The sequence below is a fragment of the Pyrus communis genome, chromosome 4 (genome assembly GCF_963583255.1).
Source record: "Pyrus communis chromosome 4, drPyrComm1.1, whole genome shotgun sequence".
Taxonomy (NCBI): domain Eukaryota; kingdom Viridiplantae; phylum Streptophyta; class Magnoliopsida; order Rosales; family Rosaceae; genus Pyrus; species Pyrus communis.
The window spans coordinates 8,516,564-8,533,197 of NC_084806.1; the positions used below are offsets into that span (position 1 = coordinate 8,516,564).

The 16,634-nt window shown below is 36.0% G+C and overlaps 2 protein-coding genes across 2 annotated transcripts; one reads left to right on the forward strand and one right to left on the reverse strand.

The window, feature by feature from the left end:
• Positions 1–3,228: 3,228 nt before the first annotated feature.
• Positions 3,229–7,630, forward strand: LOC137730991 (novel plant SNARE 13-like). The gene is made up of 10 exons (XM_068470023.1): positions 3,229–3,653; positions 4,751–4,843; positions 5,355–5,448; positions 5,639–5,676; positions 5,911–6,008; positions 6,277–6,356; positions 6,462–6,518; positions 6,601–6,693; positions 6,773–6,847; positions 7,172–7,630. The coding sequence occupies exons 1-10, from the start codon at positions 3,577–3,579 to the stop codon at positions 7,271–7,273; spliced, it is 807 nt and encodes a 268-aa protein (XP_068326124.1). The 5' UTR covers positions 3,229–3,576; the 3' UTR covers positions 7,274–7,630.
• Positions 7,631–7,925: 295 nt separating this feature from the next.
• LOC137730990 (probable sugar phosphate/phosphate translocator At3g17430) lies at positions 7,926–12,498 on the reverse strand. The gene is made up of 10 exons (XM_068470022.1): positions 12,020–12,498; positions 11,384–11,679; positions 11,114–11,221; positions 10,369–10,400; positions 10,229–10,279; positions 9,653–9,714; positions 9,281–9,542; positions 8,537–8,802; positions 8,340–8,434; positions 7,926–8,250 (listed from the first exon to the last, which is right to left on the reverse strand). The coding sequence occupies exons 2-10, from the start codon at positions 11,474–11,476 to the stop codon at positions 8,101–8,103; spliced, it is 1,119 nt and encodes a 372-aa protein (XP_068326123.1). The 5' UTR covers positions 11,477–11,679; positions 12,020–12,498; the 3' UTR covers positions 7,926–8,100.
• Positions 12,499–16,634: the final 4,136 nt, after the last annotated feature.

The following is a 16,634-nucleotide window of genomic DNA, read 5'->3' on the forward strand; positions in this document are numbered from 1 at the left end:
CGAATGATTATATGCATCAATCAACAAATCATGTATTACACAAACGTCACCTCCTTCGATAGCAAGCCTGGCTCCAGAGTTCCGAAACCGGATCCTTTAGCCTCCTAAGCTAATCACATAGGCCGTAAAAATTTGATCCGATAGTTGCAATTATTATAATTTTTAGAGAGCTTCTCTGTTTATAGCAGTTAGATTAAATTTCAACGATCCGTCTGATTTGCTCAAGAGGCTCAGCCTCGTAAGCTTAGGAGGGGATCCGGTTCCTAGAGTTCGAAACCCAAAAGAAAATAGAAAGAAATTGTTGCCAAGTGTCACTTCACTAGCTAGGTGGGTCATAAAACAAGGGATGTGATATCCACACATCCTATTTTACTTCTCATACACCTTTTTAATTTTCGGACGTCGAATTGGATGAATTGAAGAAGATCAACGAACAAAAATTATCAAGAAGTGTGTGAGAAGTAAAATGATCCACACACCCCTAAAACAAGTGGACATGGTAGCATGGTAGGTAATGTTATCATTGTTCCTTAAACAATTGCACATAAGGAGTTGAGACAGGAGGAGAATTCGAAATCCAGTTGTATGGAAAAAAGAGGACCCAACGCAGTCCCTGACAGCGCAGTGTTCTTTTGTTGTCTTTGCTAACGTAAGCTGCATAGCTGGGGTTCGTAATCTCACGATATATCACGCTCCCATCTCATCCAGTCTTGTAAAACAACGTAACAACTATTGTCACATGAGTGAGCAATTGACAATATCATTAGTTTGCATTTCACACAACAATGAAGAAGCCATGAACCAATTAACTCTCGAATAAATCATTTTCATATAACATGCAAAATGTATGTCATGGTTATATATAAAGAGTTTTAACGAAAAGTTCGCGGTACTGTTCACTTTAACGGAGGAAGGGGAAAAGATGTTCAAAATTCAAGGCACATGAACTCACAAGTGAAAAGGTTCGTTAAGACATTAGAGGAAATTAAAAGAAGCGAAATACAAGTGAAAATTCGTTGGAGAAAAGTAGATTTTAATCTGTTTCTCTCATCCCGTATTAGGCTAATTATAGCATACTTATAATTTTATTGTTGAAATAGGCTTGTTGTGCTTTCGCCTTAGCATCGCTCGTGTTGAAATTTTCTACATTTTATTTTTCTAATTAGCGGTGAGTTCTGTTTTTTGTCAAAATGGAATTTCTATCATTTCGGAATGTTTTTTCTTTCTGTTTTGTTCGGTTCGTTTTGACTTGGGTTTGGATTTATCAGTTTGGTTTGAGTTTTTTATACATCAGAAAAATTATAGCAAACCATTTTTGGTAGATCCTACAAACACACAATGCTAATCTTATCTTAATTGAAGTATTTGAACCTTAGAGAAAACACATTAATCATAAGAAAAACTACCTAGGGAGACCGGATGCTTCACCGACCCTATTGACTACTCAAAGGATGGTTTGCCAGTACCCGAACAATCTTACAGAACACTTAAGAAACATTGTCCATGTATTCCGATTCAATTCGGTTTCCAAACTACAGAAATAGTTCGGAATCCGAAAGCAAACCAACTATTTTTGATTTGGTTCGGTTTTTTAAATTCGATTCGATTATTTTGGTGGCAACGCAACACCACCCAACTAATGATACTCTTTTAACTTTGATGTTCCGCACAAGAGAACGATTTTTTAACGTGTTCGAAATATGGGATGTGCTTGTGTAACAACTTAAAAAATAAAATTTTCCTCCACTTATAACGAACGAGGTGTATCATTCGTATTCCGAACATAACGAAAAATTTCTCTACATATAACATAATTAAAGGACAACATTTTAAAATATTTACAAGTTCAAAATTAATATCTACAAGTGAAGCTGCGTTTTGTGCAAAGCCCACATAAATTGCAACAATCATTTTTTACCATCAAATGATGTTTTTGGATGCGGAAAAGGATCCGGTTTTGGAGATTTCATGATCGTAACTGTTTATTGTATATCGTACGATCAGAAATTATTTTAAAATTTAAAATTTAAAATTAAATATAAATAGTACCTAATGAAAATTGACCGCACGATGTACGATAAACGGTCACAATCACATAATCCCCAGGAAAAAGATCCGACGAGAATCATTTTCTTTTGGATGCCACCGCGGGCGATAAATAAATAATGGATTATGAATTGAAATATATCATGAATCTCTGTGTTTTAACCGTTAAATATATATGTGATGTGAAGCGTATGTGAACCACGCTGCCATAACTACACTAGAAGTATACCTCCAAGATTAAAAACAGCACCAACTCGCAATTTAAACCCAAAGAAATAGAGAAGAAGGCAAACTCGATAAGGGAACCAAAGGATAAGCCAATACCCAATACGACCGACTAACTTGAGGCTGGAAAATAAAGGGATTCAAAGTCAAATCATGCTCGATACTGTATTAATTATTTTACCAAATCAGTCCAACTCAGTTTAATTTAGTTCCTAAAGCTAGTTCAACATAAGACAATTCAGTGAATCAAACACACCATTATAGACTCCAAGTTAAGGTGAATACCCAAATTTTTAGGGACTTCATAAATTCTTTTAAATCATGTTGAATACACTTGAATTTTTACAATTTAGTGATGTTTTTAATGCACAGTTTTGTGGTTTTTCTTTTTACTTGCAAAATAAATGTTTTAAATTCAAATCACAAATTCGTGACTAATTTTTTTTTCCCACCCCTTTAATATAAGTATACAATTGTATATAAAAAAAGAAAATTGTTATTGGCACTCCAAATTTCTCATTCTATACTTCAAATTTTTTGTATTTGGAAAGAAAAATACACTTATGAGGAGTGTAGAATGAGATTTTTAAAATGCCAATAACACTTCCCTAAAAAAATTCTAATTAAGAACTTTCATAATCACAATTGAAATTTGTATTTTTTTTTTCGAGTACAATGATATATTTTACACTAAAAGAATGAGAGTTCAGTTATGCCATATAATAAACAATCTAATTTAATATCGAATTCGTTATATATGTATCTTGCTAATAGAGAATTACACGTTGAGAAATATATCATTTTAGTAAAAGAAAAAACAAACTCGCAAGCGAAGAAACACAACGATCTTAGATTCTTAACAACATTTTTAGATGTTTCTTAAGCTTTGCAACCAATTTGTCGCGAAATCTTTCGTTATCTCACCGTCCAACGTCCCAATTAATTAATTTTCGCCTAATCGCAAAGAAATAAAGAAAACATAAATACATATTTTTTTGGTACAACAAATCATTACCAGACAGCGATTCTTTCTCCCCTCTCTCTTTCTTCCACGCCCAGTTTCCATCCTGTCACGATTTCCCCCAAAATTCCTTAATTTTTCTGCAATTTTTTTTTCAATTTCTGTAAATTTTGTGAATGAAGGAGTAAGACCATGGAGGATTGCAGTTAGGGTTTCGTCGTTAAAGCTCCTGCAAATATCGTCTTCAGGCGACAGAAGGTGTGGAGTGTTGCAGAAGCGTAGAAAGGGGAAAAGTTAGGGTTTTCTTGCGGATTCGATCTGGGAGGGGTTAGTCTCTGGCGACAATGGCCAGCAACTTGCCGATGAGTCCTCAGTTGGAGCAGATCCATGGCGAAATCCACGATAATTTTCGAGCCCTCGCGTATGTCTCTGTAATTTCAGTTTCTGCATTTCGATTTGCATCGTTACTGAATAAATTTCAGAGCTTTGATTTTTCTCTAAGTGTTTGAATTGTTGTGCGCATTGTTTATTGATTGTGAATTCGATGATTGTGTGATCTCTCAGAATCCTATGGTTCAATTAGAGGAATGTGAGAATAATTTGTTTTTCGTAATTCGATTGCGTATTCATTCACAATTAAGTTAGTTTGATGTTCATAAACTGTTGTTAAGCATTATTAACTTACCGGAGAAAGAGTCACCGAGGCGATCCGAAGAGTGTATTTTCTTGTTCAGCTGTTCCTGTAGTATTTTACCTCTTTGCAATGTTTTCGTGGAGTGGTGAGTAAAATTGGTTGCTCTTTACAAACAAACTTAAAGCGGGTGTCTTTTAGATAACACAGATAAATTTCCTAGGTTTCAAGGCTCTGAGTTGCTCTATTGATTTTGCACATTGCTCAATAAACCTTTGGCATTGTTTGTGGGGGAACCAAATACTGAAGTGAATAATATTTTGGCCATGCTCTTGATGGTTCATTACTATTCCCGTGCTACCTAGAGGGCAATAGTGTTATTGCTTCCACGACCACGTAAAAATATTTTGACATCTGTACGTGGAACCCCATGGAAGCAACAATCATGATATACTCTCTGGAAACGGATGGATAATGAGGGAGATATTAGTCAAATAGTAGCCATTGTGAGCATTTATTCTTTGATACAGTCTCATTTAGCTTGCCCTCATTAGGTGGTCACTGAAACCAGCTGCCATTGTTTTATCACAGTTCTTCTCTGCCTCCGTCTGACCCAGTGTGTTATAACTAACCGTTGTGATTGTGCCGTGCACTTTGTTAAGCACATGGTCCTTCTTGTTGTGCACCATCTTACATGTTAATTGTTTGTTTATATTTCTTCTACAGGGTGTAGTCACTTAATGAAAGAATAATTCATCTCTTTGCAGACTATTTCTTTGTTTCATTTGTTGGGGGGAGTGGTGGGGTTGTGTAGTAGATACATGTATTCCACTTTCGATAATAAAGTGATCACGTTATAACCACGGTGACTTCCTTTTTGTTTTCAGAAATGGCTTCCAGAAGGTGGACAAGATCAAAGACTCCAACAGACAAAGTAAACAGCTGGAGGAACTTACAGGAAAGATGAGGGAATGTAAAAGGTATGCCACATATGGGATTTTAGTTTTTACTCTCCGAACATTTATCTGATATTTTTAGTAATTGGGGACCTTAGACAATCTTAATTTTCACTTTCTTCGAAGAGAGAAAATACAGAGAGATAAAATGTTGCCACATCCAATGCAATGTTCAAAATTTAACGATTCTTGCATCAACGACTCCGTTAGGTTACTTTGGAATTTTGAAGAATTAGTAACTTATTAACAAAGACAGTTAGGTTGGAGCCATAAAAGTTTCCTCAAGTATAACTAGGATCATGATGTAAGTGTCTTTAAGTCATGCTTATATAGAAGTCCCGCATACTGTTCCTGAACTCCCATGCATCTCTTCATTTGTAATTTTTTTGGGGATGTTGGAAGAATTGAGGTATGCGATAATTGTTGTTATGGTAGTGAAAGAAATAAAAAGCCACAAAAAGAAACAGAATCTCAGTTCTTCAGGTTTTCCGTTTTGGATAAATCAGAGTATGATTTTGTTAATTCTTTGTTTCAGATTAATTAAAGAGTTTGATCGTGAAATCAAGGACGAGGAGAGCCGAAATCCTCCTGACGTGAATAAACAGCTTAATGATGAGAAGCAATCTATGGTAAGTTGTTATGAGCTTTTGTCTTTTTCCATCACAGATGTAGCATGTATGCTGTACCACTTGCTGGCTTACAAACTCTGTTACTACTTTTGATCGGTGTATTAGTGCACAAGACCTTTTGGGGTACGCAAGGTCTATTAGTTCCTGCTACTGTAACAACTCCATCTAATTATCATGCTTCATTTTGCAGATCAAAGAGCTGAATTCATATGTACAATTGAGAAAAACGTAAGTCCAGCTATGCATTCTGCACTATTGTCAATTAGTTGCTCATAAATTATGGAGTCTAATGTTTAGCATGTTGCCTTCAGGCTTTATATTCATGGGACAAATAAGTTAACCCACAAACACGACAAAATATTGTATATTACAGTTCTTGAATTCTAAAACCCTGTCACTCTTCGTGCTCTGGGTATCTGTGATTTTTTTAAAATGATTTTTCATACTCTAGCCGAACTGCAGGTATATGAATAGCCTTGGTAACAAGAAAGTCGAACTCTTTGATATGGGAGCAGGAGTTAGTGAACCCACTGCTGATGAGAATGTTCAAATGGCTTCAGGTAGTTCTTGTCATTCTGCATATCTATGAGCTTAGTTTGGATTTGTAGGAATGAGCTTTTTCTTATAAATCTTTCAAGCTTTTAGCGGTTAATCATGCTATGCTAATCCACATGCGGTCTTTTAATGATAGTACAAAGTAAAGGTTTATCAAACTTTGAAAAGATCAAACTGCTTGGAACTTTATATCTACGTCTGTGCTTGTTTTGTGCCTGATTTGAAGAAAAGATATGTCTGACCACCTTTCTAATCGGCATTTATTTGTGATAGCAATGTCAAATCAAGAACTAATCAATTCTGGGATGAAAACAATGGATGAGACTGATCAGGTCATTGAACGCTCTAAAAAGGTGAACAGCTATAAAAAATAAAATAAAATAAAAAAAAAAAAAATTCAATTTTAAGTTCGTGTATTTTCTTTTGCCAACAATTTTAACTCTTTAGTTTGTTGATAGGTTGTTGAGCAAACAGTTGAAGTGGGAACTCAAACTGCTGTTACCTTAAAGGGCCAAGTGAGTGTGTTCACCTGTTGTCTCCATTATCTCTCATTTCAAGAGTTTTAGACTAAACATTGTCCGACTCCAAAACTTGCAGACTGACCAAATGGGCCGCATTGTGAATGAGCTGGACACAATTCAGTTTTCAATTAAGAAGGCCTCTCAGCTTGTAAAGGAGATTGGTAGACAGGTTAGTTAAGATCTCGCCCCCTAAATACTCAACTTGTATATTTTTTTAACAAAAACTAATTTCTCTCCAATATTTTCAGGTGGCAACAGATAAATGCATCATGCTTTTTCTTTTGCTTATTGTAATTGGTGTAATAGCAATTATTGTTGTGAAGGTATGCTCTTTGATTCATTTATCTATTAGTCTTCTACCCATTTTACGCATTTTTTATAATACTTGGAAGTCACACGTTAAGTTACAAAGATATCCGCAGAGTTGTATTTTAGGAACTTTTTGTGGAGGAAATTTGTTTATGAGTTTGGAAAGTGATTTCTGATGGATTGTGAACCATGCTATCTGTTTTCCTCTCCCTCTAAGTAGTTAGTAATGTATGGAAAATTCATGCTTTCCTTCTCAGACGTGTGTTCAAAATCGTCCTGGGAAAAAGTTTAGAAACGACTACATCTGTTGCTAACTGTAATGTCTGTTTACATTTCAGATTGTGAACCCTGGCAATAAAAACATCAGGGATATCCCTGGATTGGCACCGCCTGCCGCAAGGAGGCTTTTGTCACTGAGTCCTCTGCAACAGTTCGAATAGTTTCCTCTTCCTTTACAAGATTCAAATTTTCCGATATAGTTACTATGATTCAAGTTCTGGGGAATGCAGAGGAAGCTCAGAGGAATAGTTGCGGTGATTGGTTTTTTTCTTTACACATTCTTGCCCGAGTTGTGCATAAAGTTTGTGATTCTCTATGTAAATCACGTGAGTCTTTTTTCGCTTTGGTTTAATGGCCAGCCACGGTTTCTGTAATATTTCCAAGATTGTTTTAGTTGAGAGAAGTACTTTGTTCTATATGCACTCACCATGGAGATGTATTGCCTTTCAATCTTTTATGCACACTATTTTCTTTCAATTTCTAGTGAATGTCGGAGCGGCTTGTTACAATTTCTCTACCTTTTTCCAGAACAATATAACTCACGTAATTTAGACACAATCCGTAACATCTAAGACTACTCATGAAACAGAGCTCATGTTCTAACCACCGAACTCCGGCAACAGAAAACAGAAAGAACAGAAATGTGCCGCATGATAAACTCTCAGTTTCTACATTACCGCCCGGACCGTAACAAGGAGAACTGCATAACTTGTCAAGATAAAAACGTGGTTTTCTTATCATGAGCCTTGACAAATTAATGGGGAGCTTCTTCACCCGACAACCATGCGTTCTAAGCTACCGTCTACAAATTTCAACTGGCAAATCATGCATTCACTTCCTAAAACTGAAAGTAATACAATGAATTGCCCCTGTGGTTCGGCGCGTTTAATCTGTTCCCTGGAAAGAATACGGCTCTAGAGTTTGAAAAGAATCTGCATACTCCGTTTCTGGACCTTCCTTTTCCAAACATCATACACGAGTTCAAGAATCATGCAGCATAGTTGCCAGCCTGTGTTCGTCCAATGTGAGACAATCTTGTTGATTGAGTTAAGGGTGTTTCTTCATCAACATTATCGGAGGCTGAACCAGTCCCTCCAGGGACAAAAATATCAGAGGACTTTTTCTCCAACTTCCAATCCTGTATTGGCCGGCACAGAAAGCACGTGTCACAAAAAATATAAGGGGATCAAGGACTCCAAAAAGAAATCAAATCAGCAGAAAGAAAACCTTTGAAACTCTCTCAGGAATGCTTTCTGAAGGTAGCTGAGATGCACGAACATCCTTAACCTTTATGTAATTGTACATGACAACACCACACAATGCTGCAGGCCAACTTGACTGGTCAGCTAAAGCTTCACATTTAAACATGTATAAAATGCAGTTGTAACTTTGAAACTTTCAAGTTAATATATACGGAGAGCTACCTATGGCATAACCGATTATGTTCAGCCTGGTTATAATAGACTCTGGAAATATAACAGTTGAAAGGGCAATCAATATCCAGTCTTTCAGAACACCAGCAACCCGCATGGTAACTGCTCCGGTTCTGCCAATTACTAAGAATATGGAGAAGTTCAACGCCAAAGCACAAAGAGCATTGGAGAAAAAGATCCAGAAGTTGAACTGAAACTGTGAATACTCTATTGCAGACTTCTCAAGTAACAACCAAGGCACAAACAGGAAGACAAAACTGCAAAAATAAATGAAACAATAATGGTGAGAAGCTGAAGCAATGGCATGCACAAGCATCAAGGGAAAAATCTATTGAGTACAAAACTGTGTTTAAATCGCATGCATCCATCAATAAAATGTAGAACTTCATCAGAATAAGGATGTAAAAAGGAGCGGAGATTTCCCATAGTACAGATGGATTGTTCATACACTCATTGTAAATTTACTATTTTCGTCCACTAAATTATGAATCTCAGCCATATAATATAAGTTACAGATTCAGATACTCAACATTTACAATAAATAATAAGTAAAGACTAATTTCATTCACCATCAGAACTAAATTCAGGAAATGAGTCACTATTCTCTATCAAGATTGTTATGGATGACAAAGAACTAATGTACTACTTATTCATACTTTGCGATTGGAAAAAATAGTGTTTGCCTAAATTCTAACTCCTATAATGCATATAAGTCCAAGCATCACAGTATAATACCTGCATGGGGCAATATAGTACAAGCTGGTGATCGGATTTAGAGTCAAGCCCTTCTTCTGTAGAAGGACTTGTGTCAAGACCAGCCTGAGAGCTTCTGCAAAGATGCCCGTAACCTGGTAAACTGTACCAACTACATTAAAATGAATCTCCCCGTATGAGGAAATGACAACCCCAACACTGACCAGCAACACGTTTGTGAACACGTCGCACCTTGCTTTATCAGTGCCACACAATACAGCCATGATAAAAGTAGCCACTGGCACTGCAGTATTGAATGTAGATAGATATAAGCAGTCTTTTATTAGCGTTTTAAAGTGTAATTATTGTAGTAAAATAGATATCATGAGTCTGTCTGTGCATCAGCACACATACTTAGAGCTTTGAGCATTTGGATGAACGCCACTGAAATATGCAAGTAAGCAGTGTTTCCAAACCTGTAATACAGAAAAAGAAAAGTTAATAACTAAAAAGCTTGAATTCTCTTGTCTTGACTCTTGATAAGTACAATTTACAACAAAGCAAAACTTGACAAGCATACAATTCCTAAATGTGGGCATTGCATTTGAGCCCAAATCTGGACAACTCAACCGTACAAGGGACACCAGTTCTTGAAGGAAGTTCGGACATTCTACACCAGGGAATCTAAGCATACGTTCATTTTTTACCACAAAAGGAGAAATAGTAGGAGAACAGATTGGCACAAGTAACATGAGGTCTCTAAGCATTTTAGTACTTTCATTGTTGAGTGGCATGAGCCTGGTAACTGGTTACAGTCAAATCTGAAAAATTGACCGTAACCTTTTCATCAAATATGACAAGAACGATCTAAGCTCTCTCCTGAGTTTGAACAGTGACAGAAGACCAGATACATGATGCATATCCATGCCCTAATTGGTAGGCATTATTAGCCAAAACAAAACCCAACTACATTTACATTTCAGTGCTTACCAAAGACTCGATGCAAAGAAGGCACTGATTGGAATTACACAAGTTGCATATCTGCCACATAAAGAAAAGAAATTAGCAAAACAATTTGGACAAAAAGAGTAATAACAAGTTGGAACCCAAAATACAGCCTACATTCTTACATTTCAAATGTCATTTTGACGGGAGCTACAACCTGCAGATTTACAGAGAAATAAATAAAGAGAACAAAAGCAATAAATGAATACAACAGAAACAAAAATATGGAGTATTGATGCAATTTTCAACAAATGCGCAACAGAAAACTGATACTTGCATATGATGCAGACAAAAAGAAAAAAAATAAAGAAACTAGAACTACCGTAATCTGCACAATTATGACAAACTATAAATTTTGAAGTTCTATAAAATTTCAAGATTGGCTTCTATAGCTCCAGTTACAGAGACCTCCAAATAAATCTTACTTCACTCTGACCATATAGGGCATCAGTTACATGCCTTGTCCCACTATAGACTAATTTATCCCACTATCTTTTTGGTAGTCACCCTTCTCATTCAGATATGGGTAGCATGAGTTTCAAAAACATTCGTGTATTAGCTACTGATAAAAGTAAATTAAGGAAAAGCAAAGGTGGATGTAAGAATCCTAATGGACGCAGACAGCAGACACCGACTCCGCCAAGAGCTTGAGGTAACCAAAGTGATGTGAATCATAGAAGACTTCCAGTCATATAAAGTTAATCGCGAGAAGTATTATGTCGGAGAAATTATGTGCTATCACTTCGACTATCGACTAAAAGAAAATCCACAACCTGTCTACATGTTCAACTGGCTTGACACGGATACCAGCACTGATGTCAAAAGTAATTAACACATATAAAAAGCATATCCAAAAGTAAATAGTCATACCTTGAAAACACGGACAAGAAAAAATGCTACTAGTCCAGAAAATCCCATATGAATCATCGTAAGTGTTATGGGTAATGGAAAATTGAAGTATTTTGGAGACAGAACCCACTGCAAGGAAATTCACACAGAAAATCATCAGTAAAACAAGAAGGGAAATTATAGCTTGAGTTTCGGTTTAACCATATAGACTATCGATGACCGCAATGTAGATACATTCAGGCAAATCAGTAATGGGCAAAATATACAAATGAAGTACTGAGGAGGAAGTACCTTGTTGTACAATATAACACCGGACGAGAGCAGAATGTAGATGAATAGGTAAAAATAAGTCAGCAACAGCGGTTTGCTGATCATCTTGGGCATTATTTCTTTTATCAAACGACCTAATGTATGGTTTTCTGGCCTTTAGACCATGTTATGTAACATTTTTCACACCGAAAACGGCAAAATTAGCCACAAATGTTATGCAGTCCTAAACCCAGAAGAGGACCTCCTCATGCCCACAATCACAGATTCGTGTGAGGATCAGATATCGCAATGGCTGCACTGATTCGAATGCTTAAATCCTGAAAGTGAAGGCACAGTGAGAAGAACGTACTACATTAGCATAAACCATAACCAAACAACAAGGAAAGCATCAAACGTTTGTTTATTAAAATAGCATGAACTGGTATAGAATCAGTATTAAAAGTGGAAGCCGAAACCAAATTGGGCAAATGGGCAAGCACAGAATCTGATCCAAAACAATTAGCAACAAGCATTCAACCAAAAATCAATCAGTGGTTTCTTCAAGAACTAACAAAACCAACATTTCCCAATTGAAAACCGAAACGGGCAGATCTGAAACGGACCCAAAACAAAAAAACTGAGAAGAACCCATGTCGAATTCAAGACGAAGGAGCTTACCCGACAGTCGAAATCAACTGAAACTGGCTTCGAATCTGAAAAACCCCGCTTAATTTCAGAGATCTATCCACTTGGGAAAGAAGAGAAAGAGACAGAGTGAGAGAAAGAGGGAGAGGGAAATGGGATCAGGGACTGCGGGAAATAGTTGGTGACAGTGGGTGGGTGAATGAGTACAATAAATAAGCGTGGGAAAGCTAAGAGAGGGAAGAACGTGGGGTTATCGATAAATCACAGAGAGATAAAGAACGTGGGGTTGCCTGAATCAGAAGAAAGAAGGGAAATTTACAACTAATAACAAGTAAACAAGCAAAGAAAGCAAGACAGAAAGAAAGGGGCCTGCTTTGCCTTCCTTCTCGTACCCAATGAGAGAGACAATCCAACAGTATCTTAGGCCGAAGAAAGACCGGGCGTTATCGGCCTCGCTCACTATGTCTGTTTGCGACTTACTGGCTTTGGTTGTAACAGACAGAAGAGACAGAGGAGAGAGAGAGAGTGAAGAAGCAAATAAGTATTTTTGCTCTCTACTATTTTAAACGTGTTTGTTTGTTTGTTTGTTTTTTTTTTTTATTTATTTTTTTTTTTAATAAATGATATTATTTCTTTTAAAAGAAGTCTAGTAATTAGTAATAATTTAATTTTAGTTTGATTGTTTAATTGAGATTGTAAATTTAGATCCATTGGGCCAACATTGCACTTATTTGTGTCTTCATGACTTGTATAAAACAAATTCATTATTATCGTAACGTTCTAGATTAATAATGTGTAAATTTAGTTAATCAGTACAACGATCTAGTGATATTCCTCTTCATTTAGAAGTGAGAGGTCTTAGGTTCGATTCTCGTGAATGGCAAATTTGGTACGATTCTCGTGAATGGCGAATTTGGTACCAAATTAGGCTGCCCATTATGAGGCTTAGTTGAACTCTCCCTCCCTTAATATAAAAATATCAATGTACTAAAAAAAAAGAAAATAATAATGTGTAAATTTATCTCCGTATATTATTTTGTTATTAGACCAAGACGCAACACGACGATAAACTTATTCCATACAAGTTGCTCTTGTTCTCAAGACTTCTCTTAAATCAGTCACTCACTCATTGTCGAATCGGGTGTGCATGTCAAATTGTCAATCCCATAATTAAAGAATAAACCATATTGCAACTGTATAGAGTTATGCACTTTACATTAGTGTTACCAATGTCCTCAAATGGCCACTTGCTCATGCGCGTGTAAGTGATTCATTATCGTAGATATATGCATATCATATAAAAAGTTCATACATTACGTGCACTCACTAGAGACAACCCCTAATTCTCTTTGTTACAGTACTAAATCATCATCATATGTCAAATCGTAACCCTAATTTAAAAAAAAAAAACAACGTTTGACACACATACTAAGGATGGTAAGCAAAATTATTTTCAATTACTTCTCAATTGAGTACTAGGATAGCTACCTCCAAAGTTGCCAAGTTGGAATGGCCAGCTGGTTGGGGTTTGGACTTTCCTTTGTCCTAGAAATAATATAGTGGTTGGTTGGTTCATATTTTTAGTTTTGCCCTGGCTGCATCTGGATTCTGATATAATGACATTCCAACTACAACTAACTAAATTAATTAGTCAAACTATCAACCTTAGAGGTCTTTCCCCTCTGCTGCTAATAATAGAAATGCAAATCCTGTTGGTCATTTTGATCCTCCACTTTTCAGAAAATTGGGTTGATTTGATGGGCACAAACTTTATTGTAATCGGGAATATGTAAGAACGTCCGATTTGTTAAAGCATAACAACATATTTATACTAAAGGGTGGATAATAGGTTGATATTGAACTCATCTTTTACGAGATTTTATCTAAGTTAGGTACGTGAAAATATTTGACATCAATGTATTCTTGAGAGTATACATCCCAGGTTTGAAAATGAAAGTCTTGCCTATTGGTTTAAATAAGTCCTGAGGTTTTCTCTCATATTGCCTCATGATTTAAAATAAATGCTCACATTCTAATATGATATCAGAGCAAATTTTCCACACGTTGAACCCAATTATCAACAAAAAAGATGACCCTTACCTAAAATTTAAATAATCATGAGCCTCTCCCTTCTAGGCTCCTAACATTAATTGGTCTTGGTGTGACACAATAATTAGCACGCCTTGCAGCAGGAATGAGTCAAATCAAATTTGAGATTCCTGCCCAAAACTCTTGCAATTTGTAGTTTGTAGGGTCCTTTTTTTCATAAAATTCATGGCAAAAGACAAGGTGATGGAATACGCACAATTTGTATCAACAAATGAATGGTCATAAAGGGGATAGAACTTTAGAAATTCAGAATCTAGGGTTTGGACCACGACTAAAACAAATTAAATTAACATCACACGCATCACAGTTGATTGGAATTATCGCACAGGCCAACTTTAGTAAAGCTGCATAATTACTATTTTAAATCATTTGCAGGCCACATTATTTCTCTAATCTCATCCTAATCCCTTCTTATGGAGACATCATAATTAATGCTACAAGAAGAAGCACCATTTTTGGCTTCTAACCTTGAATCTCTAATCTCTATCTTCTTGTTGATTCCTCATCACCAATGTCTAATCTCTATCAACGTAGATTATTGTCAATGGAGCAAAAATTTGATTTGAATTGGAACTCGATTCGATGTAATTAATAGGATATAAATTGAGACTTTTAGTTCAATAACTCGAAGAATATGATAATCCTAGTAAATGGATTTGTATATGGATTAAGATTGATTCAATTCATTCACATGTCCTGTTGGATGATGGTGTTTATATAATTCTTGACATAAGAGGGAGGGGAAATCCCAAACTGATCAATGGGACATCGAATATAATGTAAATAGACTTAATCGTTTGAGTTACAAACCTCTTGCAAGACATATTCGTTTAACAATTTGAATGAAAATTGTACTAAAAATGCTATCTAGACACACAAAATTGATATCACTGCTAACCACTTTAATACAGGTGAGTTCCACGCACACAACAGTTAGTCTACCTCTATGAGAAAGGCAGAAATGCTAAGGAGATTCTCTCAAAGTGGGACTTTCCATAGACTCTCTGCCACCTTATATTTTTGGCTCAATATTTTATAATGTTGGCACAAGAATTGTGTCAAAAACATGAAGCGGCGAGAGTCCATAAACAGTCTCATTTTTAAGAGTCTCTTTAGTATTGCTCTAAGAAAGATGGTTGTCAACATAGTTATTTTTACATGTCTAAATAACATTATCGGTTTTTGAGTCCTTTGCATCCATGACTAGTTAATCTAATGGCACCGCATATTCACTTTATTGGAGGAAGTCCAAGTTCCAATTTTATGAACTACAGATGTTAAACGTATAAAAAAAAGAAGAGTGATGTTATTCACACACCTATTTTTACCTCTCATACACTTCATGTTAATTTTTATCATTTGATCAACTTCAACTTATTCGATTTGACGGTCAAAAATTAAGAGGTGTGTGAAAAGTAAGAATGGATACGTGGAAAGCATTACCCAAAAACAAAACTTGAATCCTTTATTTGATTTGGGCCTTTTTAATTTTGGGCAGACTCAACTCCTTTCAAATTTTGGGCCTCAATAACTTCACAAACACATCCAACGGGCATGATTCATGTGTCTTTCCCAACACGAACAATTATTCTGGGGTCCAAAGTAGTTCCTCTGTAGCTTTCTAAACAGAAGAACTTCATCCTCAATTAACAAAAAATAATAAGTGATTAGGTCGTATTTAGGCAAAATAAATTCTTTTCAATTTGCAATTATGGTGCCGAAAATTCAATGGAATCGAAAGGAATGAGCCACATCAACAACATTGGAGAACTTTTTTTTTCTTTAAAAAGGGGATCAGATGGTGGCTTCGCCATAACAGTTCACTTTTTCAAGGGCTGAAAAGACTCATAGAGGTATTTCAGCCTCCCCTTGGCCACCATTGTGCAATTCACCAGTGCCAGGAATCGAATTCAGGATATGTCGTGTGAAATACGAGCCTGTAATTCATTCCCAACTACTAAGCCACCCAGTGATAATCAACATTGGACATTGGAGGTTAACAGAAAATACCAAATAATATAATTAGGGAAAAAATGACTTAGTTAAATTATTGCATTAAGAATGCATTATTTATACATTAATCAAATCCAAAACACAAGGTGATACCTCCCCTAACAACCATACAATATCTAAACAGAAAACAGATGTTGCTGTTTCAACAACTGATGCAATTTGTCATCAGCCGCACAAATGTTGCACTTGCACCCAAAGATTAACGTTAATAATTAATTAAAATGTCTAAGTGCATGAGCATGCTAATTTAAACATTCTTCTTCCATGAAAATTCCCAGCAGCAGCAGTATGCATGCATGGGGATAATGAACATAAATTAGGGTTTGACATGGGCTTCTTCCTCTCATCCTCTCCAACCCTTGCCCTAACTACCAACATCAAAGATTCCTTCTTAGTTGATCAAGTTTGGTTTAATATATTGGGAATTAAATATATAGGAAAATTATAAAACACGTACTGAGTTTTGAGCTCATAATTTTAGCGTTTATGATATAGTTTATAATGCATGAATTATACTTTTAAATAA

Coding starts and splice junctions, on each gene's coding strand:
- LOC137730991 (XM_068470023.1), top strand. CDS start 3,577: ATGGCCAGCAACTTGCCGATGAGTCCTCAGTTGGAGCAGATCCATGGC. Junction 6,009..6,276: donor GAATGTTCAAATGGCTTCAG/GTAGTTCTTGTC, acceptor TATTTGTGATAG/CAATGTCAAATCAAGAACTA. Junction 6,357..6,461: donor TCATTGAACGCTCTAAAAAG/GTGAACAGCTAT, acceptor GTTTGTTGATAG/GTTGTTGAGCAAACAGTTGA.
- LOC137730990 (XM_068470022.1), bottom strand. CDS start 11,476: ATGCCCAAGATGATCAGCAAACCGCTGTTGCTGACTTATTTTTACCTA. Junction 11,222..11,383: donor GTGTTATATTGTACAACAAG/GTACTTCCTCCT, acceptor ATTTCCTTGCAG/TGGGTTCTGTCTCCAAAATA. Junction 10,280..10,368: donor GTCAAAATGACATTTGAAAT/GTAAGAATGTAG, acceptor TTTATGTGGCAG/ATATGCAACTTGTGTAATTC.